Below are 16,056 nucleotides of genomic sequence, written 5' to 3' on the forward strand. Positions count from 1 at the left end.
TTTGTCTTCTGTGCCCTGTGATGGAGAATTGGCCCTCAATTTGTTTCCTAACACCCTGCCGGCTTCTGGGTCCTTCCCCTGTGTCTCAGACAGACTTTCTCCATTAGGACCTCAGGCCAGCATGCTTGTGCCATCACGGGCTCCTATCCTGTCCATCTTTGTACCTATCTCCAACACCACTGTGCTGGAACAAAGAGGAAAGTTAGTTACCAATTCAGAGAAGCGTCCATGGGGGAGCACCAGGCAACTTGTTGGGACATAGTACTATATCCTCCCCCCTCCCCAGTGTCCCCAGGGGCCCTGGCTGTCCCCTTTCTTGCTTCCCAAAGTGGAGAATCTGTCAGGTATGTGGAAGGCTGACAGTAGCAAAGGACCAGAGCCATTGTGGTTTAAAATAGCATAGATTTATTCTCTAGGGGTTCTGAAGGTCAAAAGTCCCCCAAGGCCTCCAGTGTTATCTGGACTAACTTCTCCTGTCACTCCAGGAAAAGTTCCTTTCCTTCTGTCACCTTTTCTACCTTCTAGAGACTGCTTGCCTTCCCTAGGGTAGCCTCTATCTTCAAAGCCCAATATATTTTAATCTCTTCTGGCCTTCCCAAGAGAGCTTGCCACTCTGCCTCCTTTGTCTGTAACCATCCAGCCTCCCTCCCTCTCTTTATTTATTTATTTGGTTAGTCATGGAACGTGAACTCTGGGCCTGGGCACTGTCCCCAAGCTCTTTAGCTCAAGGCTAGTACTCTACCACTTGAGCCACAGCACCACTTCCGGTTTTCTGGTGGTTAATTGGAGATAAAGAGTCTCACAGACTTTCATGCTGGGCTGGCTTTGAACGTGATCCTCAGATTTCAGCTTCCTGAGTAGCTAGGATTACAGGCATGAGCCACCAGCGCCCAGCTCCCCCCTTCTTATGAGGAACTTTGTGATAACTCTGGGTCCATCAAGGATATTCCAAGATCATCACTTCAACTTGAGGTTCTCTTGCTATGTAAGAAAAGCTGTTCACTGGTCTGGGGGATCAGGAGTGGATCTGAGTGTCTAATATTCAGTCTACCACAGCTGGAGAAAGACGGACATCTGGATTATTCCAGTACTTGAGGAAAGGGAAGTGGAGATGCTGAGTCAGCTCTGGCGAGGGCCACAGCTCAGCATAGGGCAGGCAGAGGACGAAGCTGGAACATCCCGTCCTGGGCCCCTCTACGCCAGAGTTCTCCTCATGGCCTTGATTCTAGCAGACTCTGGGCCATCCCAGGGAACCCCAGGGTCACTGAAGGCTTTGTCTTCAATGGGGGCACAACCCAGGGCCAGTTCCCATATCTTGGGTTCCCTGTTCCCCATGTTCAATAAGAAAGGGTCATGGGGCTGGGAGTTTGGCCTAGTAGTAGAGTACCTGCCTAGCATGCACGAAGACCCAGGTTCGATTCCTTGGTACCACATACATAGAAAAAGCCAGAAGTGGTGCTGAGGCTCAACTGGTAAGAGCTATAGGCTTGAGAAAGCCCAAGGACAGTGCTCAGGCCCTGAACTCAAGCCCAGGACTGGCAAAAAAAAAAAAGAAAAAGAAAAAAGAAAGTGTCAGATCACCTGAACTTTACTTTTTATGGTCCCTGAACTGACACACTCGATTTGCACACTTGACCCTCTGTGCCTTAAACTCTAAGACCTTCTGTGAGAAGGATTGGGGTCTGGCTTCAAGCCTACATTCTTGAAATCCTGGCTTTATCATGAGTTATATGGCATAGAAAACTGGGATGGAAGTGTAGCCTAGCAGCAGAGTATCTACCTAGTAAGTGTGAGACTCTGGGTTCAAATCCAGATGCCACCAAAAATGAGAAAATAAACAATGGAAAAGCAAGAACGGAGATGAAAATGTCAATTGTTAACAGGGTTAGGAATACAGTACCTGTAAAACTTGACTAGGACTGGTGGTGGTGGTGGTGGTGGTGGTGGTGTGTGTGTGTGTGCTTACCCTGTGATGGGGTTTCAGCTCAGGGCCTAACACTGTCCCTGAGCTTTTTCACTCAAAACTAGTGCTCTGCCACTTTGAGCCACAGCACCACTCCTGGTTTTCTGATGGTTAATTGGAGATAAGAGTGTCAAGGACTTTACTGTCTAGCCTGGCTTTGAACTATGATCCTCAGCTCCTAGCCTTCTGAGTTGCTAGGATTACATGTGTGAGCCACCAGTGCCAGGCTAGGATTGTAGTTTGTGACTGTGGCTGGGTTCCAGCCCTGCTAGCCAGTGGTGATAATATGACTGACAATATTACAATTTTCCCAGAAAGGGAGAAGGCCTTGTGGCTTTCAGCCATGGTTCCTGCATTCAGTATTGATTGTCTGCCACCTGCCTGGCAGCTGATCCAGGCCCTGGGGACTCAACAAAGCAAAGGAGATAATGTCCCTGACCATCAGCTTTCTAGGTTACTCTAGGGAAGATGGTAACTTCCAGGATTGCCTAGGCAGTACCTGCTGAATGACAGTGGGAGTCGTGACAGTTGAGACAGACACTTTCCTGCTTCACTCTATGATGCCCAGAGAAAAAACAGATCCACTACTGTGATCCAGGAAATTTTGAACTCTTTCTGCCAGGCTGTCCCAGCTCATGCCCTGGTCTTAGCCTCTCTGCCTTGGTCCACATTTGTGAGTGAAGGTAATAATGGTTCCAAACCCACTCAGTGGTAATGAGGATGAAATGAAGTCTGCAAGTCCTCAGAGTGACATCTGGCAACAGGAATGAGTATCAGCTGACTGTCCCTATGGTTCTGTTGTTCATAAAAGAAGAGTTGACCAGGGGCTGTGGCTCTCGCCTGTAATCCTAGCTACTCTCTGGAGACTAAGATCTGAAGATCACAGTTTGAAACCAACCTGGGCAGGAACGTTTGCCAGATCCCAATAAACTACACAGAAAAAGCTGGATATGGCACTGTGGTTCAAGTGCTATAGAGCTAGCCTTGAGCACAGAGAGGCTCAGGGATAGAGTCCAGGCCTCAAGATCAAACACCAGGACTGGCAAAACAAAAACAAAAGCAACCCGAAAAAGAGTTGGCCAAATACTTTACCAAGCACTAGTGACTTCTGAACACACAGAGGGGACTTAGCCATCCCAGGTCCCTGGGAGAAAATCAAGCCCAGATACATGGCATACATCCCATCAAAGGTAGAGCACTTGCTCCACTTTCCTTGGCACCATCTAGTCACCTTAAAAGACAAGAAGCTGCTTATAGTAATGTCCCCCTGGAATCCCAGCACTCAAGAGGTGATGCAGAAGGATTATGAGCTGGACACTGGGTTGGAGTTGTGTTCCTATCTAATAAAGAATTACTGAGCATGTGGGTGGCAAAGGCCTGCCCTGCTCCAGGCCCAATGGGTACCATGGATGAGGAGAAGGAGCTCTGTGCCTTGGAAGAATGTCACAGGCATCCAAGCCAGTCCAGGAAGAGGAGGTGTGGCTCAAATGGTAGAATGTCAGCCTTGAGCAAAAAACCCCAAATGAGGCCCTGAGTTCAAGACCTACTAGAGGTACATGCATACACATGTACACAGCACACACACACACACACACAAACATATTCACAGAGTAAATGTCATGGGGGGGATCAAGCATTGTGGATGAGGCAAGAGGATAGACTCTTGTATGTATGTTGACTTTTTATTATTTATTTATTTATTATTTAGTTTATTTATTTATTATTTAGGTGCTGGTCCTGAAGCTTGAACTCAGGGCCTGGGTACTATCCCTAAGCTTTTTTTTCTCTCTCTCTCCCTCTCTCTCTCTCTCTCTGTCTCTGTGTGTGTGTGTGTGTGTGTCTGTCTGTCTGTCTGTCTGTCCGTCCGTCCGTTGTGGAGTCTAAACGCTGGGCCTGGGTGCTGTCTCTGAGCTCTTCAGCGCAAGGCTAGTGCTCTACTCCTTAAGCCTCAGTGCCACTTCTGGTTTTCTGGTGATTAATTGGAGATAAGAATCTCATGGCCTTTTCATACCTGGGCTAGCTTCAAACCGTGATCTTTAGATCTCTGCCTCCTGAATTACCTGGGAGGACCGCCATGAGCCACGAATGCGCGGCAGATGCCTGGTTCTCGTTCTACATTGTGACCCTGGACAGTCCAACCCCAAGCCTCAGCTGTCTCATCTGAAAAGTGGGAACCACAGGCCCTGCAGTCTGACCATGGGATGAAGCCCCCCCAGTCTGGTCTCCAGCCCTGAGACCCTGTAAGGCCCCAGAGAGGGCTGTCTGGTGTGTGTGTGGGGTGGTTATACCCACGGTGTTGCCCATCCGTCTCTGGCTCTGGGAAAGCACTGCCTCTAGCTTTCTGGAACCTTCTTGGAGTGTCTGAACCCAGGGACTGGGTCTGTGGTGGGGGGTTCTGGCAGGACATCTCACACACACGCAATCACACACAGCAGAGACTCAGATTTCCTTTTTTTTTTTTTAACATCCCGTGGCTGAGCTTTGTTTCCTAGGGTCATATGACTGGCCCCCAGCCCTCCCGCTGGCCTGGGGTGGTGGTGGGTGGTGTCGCAACGCCCGGCCGGCCCGCCGGGGCGGGGCGGGGCCTGGAGGGGCCACGTGACCCGCCCGCGCGTATAAAAGGGGCCAGGCCGGCCCGCCGCTCCTCACCGCGCCCTCTCCCTCCGAGCCTCTGGGCCAGCAGCTGCCGACCGGACCGGGACCGGGACCGGGACCGCGACCTCCTCGTCCCCGCACAGCCGCGCACCGCGTCCAGCCACCAGCGATGGAGCACCAGCACCAAGACAGGCAATTGTGGGCCCCGGGACCCGAACGCGGAGCGGGGCGGGGACTGACCCCTTCGGGCTGCCTGCCCCGTCCCGCCCGGGGCCCCTAAGGACGGGGGAGGAGAAGCGGTGATTTCTGAGCCCGGGGCCTTTGGGGGAGGGAGAAGGAGGGGGGATTCCCTGGTGTCAGCCCTCTCCGCAGCAGCCAGCTTTAGGGGGGTCTGGCCTGGAGTAGCTCTGCCTGGTGTGGCAGGGGACCCTTTTCCATCCCTCCCTCCTTTCCCTTCCTTCCTTTCTGGTGATTGAGCTCAGGGGTCTTTGCCAGGACTCCACCAGTGAGCTACATCCCCGGTTGTTAGGATTTTTGAGACATGCTCCATCTCCCATGCTAGACTTGAACTGGGGATCTTTCTGCGCCTGGCCGCCTCAGCAGCTGGGATGGTTGTCCTGCCCCATAGCACATCCCCACAGGACTTTCTCTTTGAGTACAGAGGGATGTCTTAGACTTTTTAATGCAGTTTGAAGGGGAGAATAGCATCCTAGTGGAGGGTGGGTGTTCCACAAAATTTGCTTCTGCAACTTTGAAAGAAATCGATCAACAACTAGATTTAAAAAGCAGTCAAAGCCCGCTCTAGTGGCTCACCCCTATCATCCTAGCTACTCAGGAGGCTGAGATCTGAGCATTGCGGTTCAAAGCCAGCCCCGGGCACTAAAAAAAAAAAATCTGTGAGATTCTTATCTCTAATTAACCACCAGAAAATGGGAAGTGGCGCTGTGGCTCAAGTGGTGGAGCCATAGCCTTCAACTGAAGAGCTCAGGAACAACACCCAGGCCAGAGTTCAAGCCTCACAACAGACAAAATATAAAATAAAATAAAAAGCAATCAAAGCAAGCCAGGCATGGGTGGCTCCTGCCTATAATTCTAGCTACTCAGGAGGCTGAGATGTGAGGATTAAGGTCCCAAGCCAGCCCAGGTAGAAGTCCCTGTGAGGTTTTGGGCTTTTTTTTTTTTTTTTTAATTAAAAAGAACTTTGTCTGTTGAACTTAGTGACAGCAGTGACAGGGCTGGCTCCTCATTCTGCAGATGCCATCTGAGAAGGGAGAGCTACAGCATGTTGGTGTGGCCTGCATGGACAGTACCCTTTACTGATCTCCCTCTTTCCCTCTGCAGCCTGCCCCAGGACCTGTCTGAAGCCTTGAAGGAAGCCACCAAGGAGGTGCACATACAGGCTGAGAATGCTGAGTTTATGAGGAACTTTCAGAAGGGCCAGGTCACCAGGGAAGGCTTTAAGGTAAGTGGCCTGGTGGATTCAACCCTAGAGGAGACATGACATGTGTGCCCAAGGCTCAAGCTAAAAAGTAGAGGCTAGAGTCAGGGATGGCCAGGGACCACGTAGCCTTGGCCAAGGAAGTCTTTTTGTTCCCCTCCAGTCATGGGGCTTGAACTCTGGGAAAGAAGCGGTGTCCCTAAGCTCTTCAGCTCAAGGCTACTAGCTCTCTACCACTTTGAGCCACGGCATCACTTCTCATTTTCCGGTGGTTTATTGTAGATAAGAGTCTCACAGGCCTTTCCTGTCCAGGCTTGCTTTGAATCTCAATTCTTTTTTTTTTTTTTTTTTTTGCCAGTCCTGGGGCTTGAACTCGGCCTGAGCACTGCCCTTGGGCATCTCAAGGCTAGTGCTCTATCACTTGTGGCACAGCACCATTTTCAGCCTTTTCTATGTATGTGGTACTGAAGAATGGAACTCAGGGCTTTGTGCATGCTAGGCAAGCACTCTACCACTAGATCATGCTCCTCAGACCTCAATCTCCTGAGTAGCAAAAGGGTCTGTAGGATGGGCTTGGGCCCTGGCAGGACCCAGTAGACCGGGACCTCTCAGCTAACATTCCAAGCTGCCTGTCCCAAACTGCTTTTCTCCGTCATTTAAGAAATGGGATTTCAACATCAGGACCTTTCTAAATATTCAATGTACACTAGGCTCTGATTTTTCTATTTCCTGGCATGGTTGTGCAATTCATGCCAGTAGAAGGAAAAACTTGACCAAAAAACAGGCAGGTATTTGTGTTTTACACCATCAAAAACATCTGTGGCCTTGCTTTAGTGGCTCATGCCTGTAATCTTAGCTACTCGGGAGGCTGAGATCTGAGGATTGTGGTTCAAAGCCAGCACGAATAGGAAAAATCCATGAGACTAATCTCCAGTAAACTTCCAAAAAGCTGCAATGGTGGTATGGCTTAAGTGGTAGAGGGCCAGTCTTGAGCAAAAAGCTAAGGGGAACAGCACACAGGCCCTGAATTAAAGCCTCAGGACTAGTACACAGGTACACACAGAAAATCTGTGTTAGGAAAGGTTTGACCCATGATGTGGGGGAAGAGAGCTGGGTTCCGTCATTCCTAACGCCTGTCTGAGCCTCACTTCGGTCACAAAGGATGCTTTGGTAAGGGGAGGTCTGGCTCTGTTCTGTGGCTGGAAGGTCTTTGTGTTCCTCCTCCCCCACCTCTAAAAGAATATATACTCCCAGTTATTGCCACATGGTCAGGCAGTCGGGGCAGAGAGGTGACTGCTGCAATGTGCTGTAGACTTGGGAGCTCGAACTGAGCATCATTCACCAAGGCAGCCCAGAATTCCCTGCTGTTAGGCTGCTAGGATGACAGGTACAATCAGTTGACAGGAGACTAAGTGCCACACCACTCCCTGGGTTAACTCTGAAGCTTAATTCTACCCTAGCACAGCCCATAGAGTTAAGTGTTTGGAGTATGTCTTAAAGCTGAGGTGGAACGGAACTACCTGACTTACAGTCACTAACCTGGAACCATCTGTTGCCCTACATTGGGTAGCTGAGGCCAGAGGGCAATTGACTCATCCAAGCTCATACAGCTGGGGCTTGGGTGAGCTGAGTTAGAGCTGGGTCTATCATACTGGAAAGTCTCTCCTCTCTTATACCAGGCTTTCTAGCTGTCTTCCCTCTCAAGGAATGGGATTTCCAAGAATGTTTGGGTTTATGGAATTGTAATCCCTTGCATACCTACTTAACATAATAACAAATGCCGAGTATTGGTGAGTTTTAACTACTTAGGAGGCTAAGATCTGAGAATCATTGTTCAAAGCCAACCTGGGCAGGAAAGTCCGTGAGACTCTTATCTCCAGTTAACCACTAAAAAACCAGAAGTAGAGCTGTGGGTCAAAGTGGTAAAGCACTAACTTTTAGCACAGAGCTCAGGGGCTACACGTAGGCGCCGAGTTCAAGCCTCACAGCCAGCAAAGTAGCAACAACAACTAATTAAAATAATTAACAAAAAAGAATGCTTACGCTTAGAAATAACTCAGCCTTAAAGAAAATTCCCTAACTTTGACCTCCTGCAAACTCAGTCTGGTATTTCCCCAGTGTGGGACCTGTTGGTCAGCTCAGCACCCAAAGACAGCAGAGCTGGGCCACAGGACGGAGAACTGTGCTCTATAGGCGTTGTCTCACCCAGAGCGCAGAGATGCCTGGCCAGCTGCCTCTGAGTGCTTTCATCATATTCTGCCCTGCTTTAGAGCCATGGTGTTTCTTTGCAGCATCAGACTCACAATTTCTTTTTCTTTTTTTCTCTTTTTTTTGTACTGGTAATGGGGCTTGAACTTGGGGCCAAGAGGTACTGTTCTTGAACTCTTTTGCTCAAGGCTGGCTTTGAACAGTGATCTTCAGATCTCAGTGTCCTGAGTAGCTAGTATTACAGGTGTAAACCACTGGTATCCAGGTCCCAATTTCATATTCATTGTGCAGCCTCAAGATCTCAAGCCCTCTGAACCATTGTTTTCTGTAAAATGAGACCAAAATTGCCCTTATTGGATTTGTGTAAGAATTAAACAAGGCTGCATTTGTTACTGAGTAAGGTTAAACTAAGTAAGATTGGCTAAGAAAGGCATGGTGGATCTCCCCTGGGGAGATCTCTGTGTTAGCCAGAGAAGACTGAAGGGTCCTAGGAGGCAGGTCCCGGGCAGGGAGGGTGACAGAGGCATGGGCCAGGTACAGGAATGGATAGCCAGACCTGTTCTTGTGCTTTCAGCTGGTGATGGCCTCCCTGTACCACATTTACACGGCTCTGGAGGAGGAGATCGAGCGTAACAAGGCGAGCCCTGTCTTCGCCCCCCTGTATTTCCCGGAGGAGCTGCACCGCAAGGCTGCGCTGGAGCAGGACATGGCCTTCTGGTACGGGCCCCAGTGGAAGCAGGCCATCCCTTACACGTCAGCCACATATCACTATGTGAAGCGGCTCCACGAAGTGGGGAGCACCGAGCCCGAGCTGCTGGTGGCCCACGCCTACACCCGCTACCTGGGCGACCTGTCTGGGGGCCAGGTCCTCAAGAAGATCGCTCAGAAGGCCCTAGACCTGCCCAGCTCTGGTGAAGGCCTGGCCTTCTTCACCTTCCCCAACATCGAGAGCGCCACCAAGTTCAAGCAGCTCTACCGTGCCCGCATGAACACGCTGGAGATGACCCCCAAGACCAAGCAGAACGTGATTGAAGAAGCCAAGGCCGCATTCCTGCTCAATATCCAGGTGAGAGACCCAGGCCCAGGCCAGGATATCTTTTCCCCCTCACCCTCGCACCTCCAGGCCCTGTATGTCTTTGTTATGGGTCAGCGCTAAGCAGGGGCTTAAGAACCAGGGTCCTAGTTCTGCCGCTTAATAGCTGGGTAATCCTGGGAAAAGTCCATAATATCTCCATGCCTCAGTTTCCCAGTCTGCATTATAGGGATGATACTAACATCCCATCTTAGCATTGTGAGGGAGAAGTCCTTTCAGGAGTATGGCCAGTTTAGTCCAGCAGTGTCAGCTGCTGTTCCTGCGGGGTGTGACCATCCCAGGAGGGACAAATGTGGGGAGCCTGTGAGGCGTCCTCACACTCATGAGGCCAGTGTAGGTAGGGTAGGCCCCCGTTTTGGCCAGTGAGGAGGGTGGCTTGCTTCTTTGTACAGCCGCTTCAGTCCTGGGGGAAGAAGGAAGTGAAGATGAAGTGAAGCCTTGAAGATGAATTCTTGGATGGAGCTTGAGGGGTGGGGTCCTCTTCACCCGAGATGGTGTAGTGTCCTATTGCTGAGGGCCTCCTGGGGCTGGAAGTCCCAGCTGGGGGTCCCAGAGGAGGCAGACACTTGTTAGAACAGTGCCTCTCTGTCATTCTCCCACATCCAGTCACTCCTAGAAAAAGCCAAGGGCTTCTAGGTGTCTCTGCGTCCTGACTTGGGTTAGATTCAGGCAAAGCCCTCCATCCCTGGGTCTGGAGTGCCATCCATAAGCTCAGGTCCCAAGCCCTGGGAAGCTCCTAGAGGTACAATGCAGATGCCAGGAGCGCTCAACTACTGTTTAGCACAGGCAGAGCCAGGACTTCACGTGCAGAGGGTAAAAGCTTCAGTGGCCATAGTGAATCTGCACTCAGGACAGCTGTTACTTTAGGGGCTGGGTTGGGTGTACTCCATGTTTAGGAAGAGCAGGATTGTGCTTGTTAACGTATTTGATAAGCCGAGTAAAATATAGATGAGCTTTTACATCTTCTAATATTATCATTGCCAAAATATTTCATAATCAAGCTTAAGACACTTTCCACAGCTGGGGTCTGGTGAAGTGTGTCACTGACAAGGGTCTGTGTGTCTTGTCTTCCAGCTGTTTGAGGAGTTGCAAGGACTGCTGCCAACCCTGGACCCAAAGGACCAGAGCCACTCTCAAGCTCCTGGGCTCCACCGGCGAGCCAGCAGCAGGGTGCAAGGTGAGGAGGGCATCTCGTGCTGGAAGGGAATGGCCTAGCTGTTCATCTTGATTACTTCTGGATGCAAGTTGCTGTAGAAGGCTTCATCTCAAGGCCTAGCATTGTCCCTGAGCTCTTTTCTCAGGGCTAGTGCTAGAAGTTTGACGGAGCTCACATCCTGTTTTTTTTGGTGGTTAGAGGTTTGAGTCTCATGAACTTTACTACCTGGGCTGGCTACCTATCATGATCCTCTGATCTCAGCCTCCTGACTAGGCAAGCACTTTACCACTAAGCCAAACTCCCGGCCCCTCCTTCTGCAATTTCTTTTCTCTTCTGTCTTCTGCATGCTTTAAGTGAAAAGTGCAGGCCAAAGGGCACAGGGTTAATCTTCAGCATGACTCGTGTTTCCCTACCTTATGAATCAAGAACTACGATGAGTTTGGTCTAGTGTGTTGACTCAGGTACACAGAAACTGCTGAGAAGGCAGTCTTCCTCCTCCAATTCTATCTGGGCTTATTTTTTGGAGGGCAATACTGGGTTTATTTTTTGTGCTGTCCTGGGACTTGAACTCAGGGCATGGGTGCTGGCCCTGAGTTTCTATGCATAAGGCTAGCAGTCTGACACTTGAGCTACAGCTTCACATCTTGCTTTTTGGTGATTAATTAGAGATATGAATCTCACAGGTTTCCCTGTCCAAGGCTAGTTTTGAACTGCTGTCCTCTCAGATCTCAGCTTCCTAAGTAGCTAGGATTATAGGTGTGAACCACTGGGACCCACTAGCACTGGGGTTTAAATTCAAGACCTGTACTTCCTAGTGGATGCTCTACCACTTTTTGAGCCACATCCCAGCCCTTTTGCTTTAGTTATTTTTCAAATAGTGCTTTGTGGGTTTTGTTTTGTTTTTTGTTTTTGTTTTGGCCTTGGTTGGCCTAAACCTACAATCCTTCTTCTGATGCCTTTGTAGCTGGGATTACAGACCCATCCACCACACCCAGCTATTTTTGTTGAGATGGATGGGAGACTCTTGAGAACTGATGAACAGGTCTCCAAGTAAGGCAGGAATTCCAGGGATTTGTTTCTAGTTATTACACCACCAGGAATGTTGGGAGGACATGGGACTGACTGGGTCTTGCCTGTCAGCCCCCGTCCTGCTGCTCCTCAGAAGCTACGGCTGTAGCAGAAACATCTGAAGATTTCCAATAAGGCCAAAGTACTCCACAAAATGTTCTCTCACCCAGCCAGGCACCAGTAAGAAGGGAGGGAGTGGTGCAGGACAACCAGTCTCACCTGTTCTATCTAGGCCGGGGCCACAGTGGACCCCATTGACAGGACTGGGCCTAGAGGGGGTTAGCTCGTGGATGATCAGATGGGACTAGGTGGCCACCTGGTGGTACATGGAGACTTTGCAGTGAGGTCATGGGTCCTCAACAGTGTGTATGGAAGGTGTGGGGGAGGAGTTGATCCATGAGGTCTTTGTTTTGTTTGGGGGAGGCCCCCCCCCCCTGGTTATGGAGCTGGAACTCAGGGCCTGGGCTTTGTCAAGGCAAGTGCTCTCTCAGTTTGAGCCACAGTGTTACTTTTGGTTTTCTGGTGGTTAATTGGAGATAAGAGTCTCATGGACTTTAGTGCCTAGGCTGGCTTTGAACCGTGATTCTCAGCCTCCTGAATAGCCAGGATTACAGGCATGAGCCACCATACCTGGCAGGTTTTTTGATGTTTGCTCTTTTGGAATGTCATTGTCTCATATTTCCAAAAGTCAGATCCTTGTGACTTCACTAACAGTTTCTCTATTTGTGGGGGCTGGGGCCAGAGCTTGTGGCCCTGGTTTTAAATTTAAATTCTTTCCCCAGAGGTGTCACTGTTTCCCATCCTGCCCATTACCTTACTTACCACTGTTCTTACATGTGTCAGCATCTGAGATGAAGATGCACAGCTCAGACCAGGAAAGCTTAAAGGGAGGGCCTTCCTGGACGCAGACAGGAGTCCACACCACATGCCCTGGGTGGGCACAGGAGGAACCGCCAGAGCTGAGCGTGGAAGGACAGGTGGTTTGGAGAGCTAGTGAACTCCCCATCTCTGAAGGGATTCATTCGGTAGCTAGAGGATACCCACTTGGGTTCTAGTAGAATCCCGGCCTTGGGCAAGGACTGTAGCACAGGTGCCAAGGCCCCTCTGTTCAGTAGAGCTGTGATATCAGAGCATCGGATACTCTGCCTGCCTGGGGTTGACCGTGCCTGCCTTTTTCTTTCAGACTCCACTTCTGCAGAGGCTTCTAGAGGGAATGCCCAGCTCAGCAGATTCTCCCAGACTCCACTCCTCCGATGGGTCCTCACCTTCAGCTTTCTGGTGGCAACAGTGGCTGTGGGTTTTTATGCAATCTGAATTTAAGTGTGCTGGTCCCCAGGGGCCATGAACTGTCCAGTGAAGGACCTTTTCCTCAGAGAGGTGCCAAATCTCTTGCCCGATTTTTCAATATGGACACTAGAAGCTTTTGGGGCTTCTATCCTTTTCCTCATATCCCTCTGAAATGGAGGGAGGTGCTTTGGCATGTCTTCCCTACCCCTTGTCCAACATGTACCCTCCCCTCCCCAAGAGCACAGCCATCCAGTAGCCTGGACATGCAAAGCCAACAGCCCTGGTTCTTGCAATAGAACCCAGAAGATGTGGCCTGGCTGAAAGCAGCAGCTATCCTGAGCCTTCTTAAACCTTGCTCCCAGTATCTACCTTGACACGACCTTGACCACTTTCTCAGGGTCATGGAAGGCATTTTTTTCTATCCATGTACAAGGTTGTTCTATCTTGTATCTGTCTTATTTTCGTTGGACCCACTCTTTGTTCTCGGTTCCACTTGAACAGTATGGTCATGTCTTATGTTTTGTTGTTTTTATAACAAGGTTGGGCTCTCTTTTTGGAGAGGGGTGGGATGAGGGAGAGAGATGTTTTTAACAAGAATGTGGCTTTGGACTCCATGTTGGTGTGAAATAATAAATGGGTATTGTCTAGTAATGGCAAGTGTTGTCATGAGCTCTGCGGTGTCTTGCATGTGCTTCTTATTAGACTGTGACGGTCACCTCACACCCCTGTGTTCATTCTCACAGCTAACTGGACCCCTGTCTGGGGGTCAGGGAGGAACTGGAACCAGGTCCTAAATCCAGGCCCTTCCTCCACTGCCCCTAGTCACAAAAGGGCCTGAGATACTGAACATACAGCCTCCCCGTCTGAGGAAGTAAAAACCTTTCAGTGGAGGATGATGGGAAGAGGAGGGACAACTAGCAGCAAGCGAGGATTGGGACTCGAGGGCATCTTTGTCCCTCCTGGCTCTGCCATTAAGTCTGGAACTGTAGGGCGAGTTGTTTCACATCTTTACTATTTCTATTAGCATACATTATATGGGGTGGATTTTACTGTGACATTTCCACTCCAGTGTACAATGTAATCAGTCGTACCCCTTTATCAGGCTCCCTTCCATCTTCCCCTAAAACACTTCCTACCGGTTTTATTGTTCCATTTTCATCCATGCCAATCGCCTACTTGCCCATATTCATCTTCATTCACTGTCCATGTTGGCACTTCTCATCCTACTTATTGGAAAAACTTATTGTTGCCTCCCACAGCTGTCCAAACAAACACTATGGTATATGGTGACACCAGAGACCCCCCCAGAGATACCACAGAGCCCAGGGCTCTATGTTCAGGGGCTCTGGTCTAGAGATGTGGCCCCGAGAGGCAAGAGGGGGAGGTTGGTGATGGAGAGGCTTTCAGTTGCCTTGGTGCAAGATACGCTTCCAATCCAGCAGCTACTGTGGGCACGCGTGTCATGGAACTCATATATACACGCAACACCTAGGCATCAGATCGCAGCTGAGGCTTTCCTACCTGGCGCCCAGTTTCCTCCTGTGGGAACAGACCACAGATACTCATTGTGTCATGAAAGAGGGAAGGAGGGGGGAAAGGAATTATCTTGAATTGTACAAAAGGAGAACAGCCAAATATTTTCTACAGCTTTTTTTTTCCAGTCCTGGGCTTGAACTCGGGGCGTGGGCACTGTCCTTGGACACTTTTTGCTCTGCAGCTTGAGACACAGCACCACTTCCAGCTTTTTCTTTTTTCTTTGTATGTGGTACTGAGGAATTGAACCCAGGGCTTCATGCATGCTAGGTAAGTATTCTACCACTAAGCCACACTTCTGGCCCCAACGTTGGTACTCTTATTACCTTGAGCCACAGTGTCAGGTCCAGTTTTCTGACGTTTAATTGAAGATAAGGGTTTCATGGCATTTTCCGCCCAAGCTGGCTTCAAACTGGGGCCCTCAGATCTCTCTTACCCTCCCATGTAGCTAGGATTATAGGTGTAAGCCACTGGCACCCAGCAAGGGCAAGTTTTAATCAGTAAAAGTTGTAATAGGGAAGAGTTCAAAAAGAATGGAAGTTGACTTTGATTTGGACTTTGGTGAATGGGATTTTTTTTAGATCATGGAGCTTGAACTTGGCCTGGGCACTGTCCCGGAGCTCTTCAGCTCAAGGCAACCCCCCTATCTTTGAGCCAAGCCCCACTTCCCGTTGTCTAGAGGTTAACTGGAAATAAGTCTCAGGTCCCTTTCTGCCCAGGCTGGCCTTGAATCTTGACCCTCAGATCTCAGCCTCCTGAGTAGCTAGGATTACAGGCGTGAGTCACCGTGCCTGGCTTGAATGGGATATTTTTGTTAAAACAGTGTTTTGCTCTTGTGGGGCTTAAGGAATATTTCTGCCTCCGCTTCTAAGACTAATGCCAACAGGGCATTTTTTGATTTTTATCTTTCTGGTTCTGGGGCTTGAACTCTGGGCCTGTCTTTGAGCTTCTTTGTGCTTAAGGCTAGTGCTCTTACCACTTGAGCCAGTGTCACTTCTGGCTTTATCCGGGTAGTTTATTGGAGATAAGAGTCAAGACTTTTCTACCTAGGCTGGCTTCAAACTACAGTCCTCAGATCTCAGCCTCCTGAGCAGCTAGGATTACAGATACAGATGTGAGCCACAACTGGACATTTATAAAAAAGAAAAAGGGGGTGGGGAGTGGGAAAGTGGCCTAATGGTAGAGTGCTGCCTAGCATACACGAACACCAGTGTTTGATTCCTTCGTACCACATACACAGAAAAAGATGAAAGTGGTGCTGTGGCTCAAGTGGTAGAGCTCCAGCCTTGAGAAACTCAAGGACAGTGCTCAGGCCTTGAGTTCAAGCCCCAGAACTGGCCAAAAAAAAAAAAAAAACCCAAACAAAAAAAGGGAGTGGAGTTGGGTGCCAGTGGCTCCAGCTTCTCACTTCTCAGGAGGCTGAGATCTGAAGATTGCTGGTTCAAGGCCAGCGCAGTCAGGAATGTCCATGAGACTCCAGTAAACTAGTCAGGCAAAGCCAGAAGTGACACTGTAGTTCACTAGAATGCTAGCCTTAAGCTAAGGAACTTAGAGACAGTGCCCAGGCCCAGAGTTCAAGGTCCATGACAAAAAAAAAAAAAAAAAGGGAGTGGAAATGGGAAAGTGTTCTGTGAAGGGAAGTGGGAAGTGACATGCCATTAACGGGAACCTCACTGTGAATACCTGGAGCCTGCTGTCTCAGGCAAACATGAAAG

At 49.7% G+C, this 16,056-nt stretch overlaps 1 protein-coding gene across 1 annotated transcript; it reads left to right on the forward strand.

Moving 5' to 3' along the window:
• The first annotated feature begins 4,622 nt into the window (after positions 1 to 4,622).
• On the forward strand, positions 4,623 to 13,459 carry Hmox1 (heme oxygenase 1). The gene is made up of 5 exons (XM_090328594.1): positions 4,623 to 4,750; positions 5,900 to 6,020; positions 8,779 to 9,270; positions 10,372 to 10,474; positions 12,705 to 13,459. The coding sequence occupies exons 1-5, from the start codon at positions 4,728 to 4,730 to the stop codon at positions 12,833 to 12,835; spliced, it is 870 nt and encodes a 289-aa protein (XP_090184720.1). The 5' UTR covers positions 4,623 to 4,727; the 3' UTR covers positions 12,836 to 13,459.
• The last annotated feature ends 2,597 nt before the right edge of the window (positions 13,460 to 16,056 follow it).

The sequence above is a fragment of the Megascapheus bottae genome, chromosome 2 (assembly GCF_031878675.1).
Source record: "Megascapheus bottae isolate mThoBot1 chromosome 2, mThoBot2.hap1, whole genome shotgun sequence".
In the NCBI taxonomy this organism is placed as follows: Eukaryota; Metazoa; Chordata; class Mammalia; order Rodentia; family Geomyidae; genus Megascapheus; species Megascapheus bottae.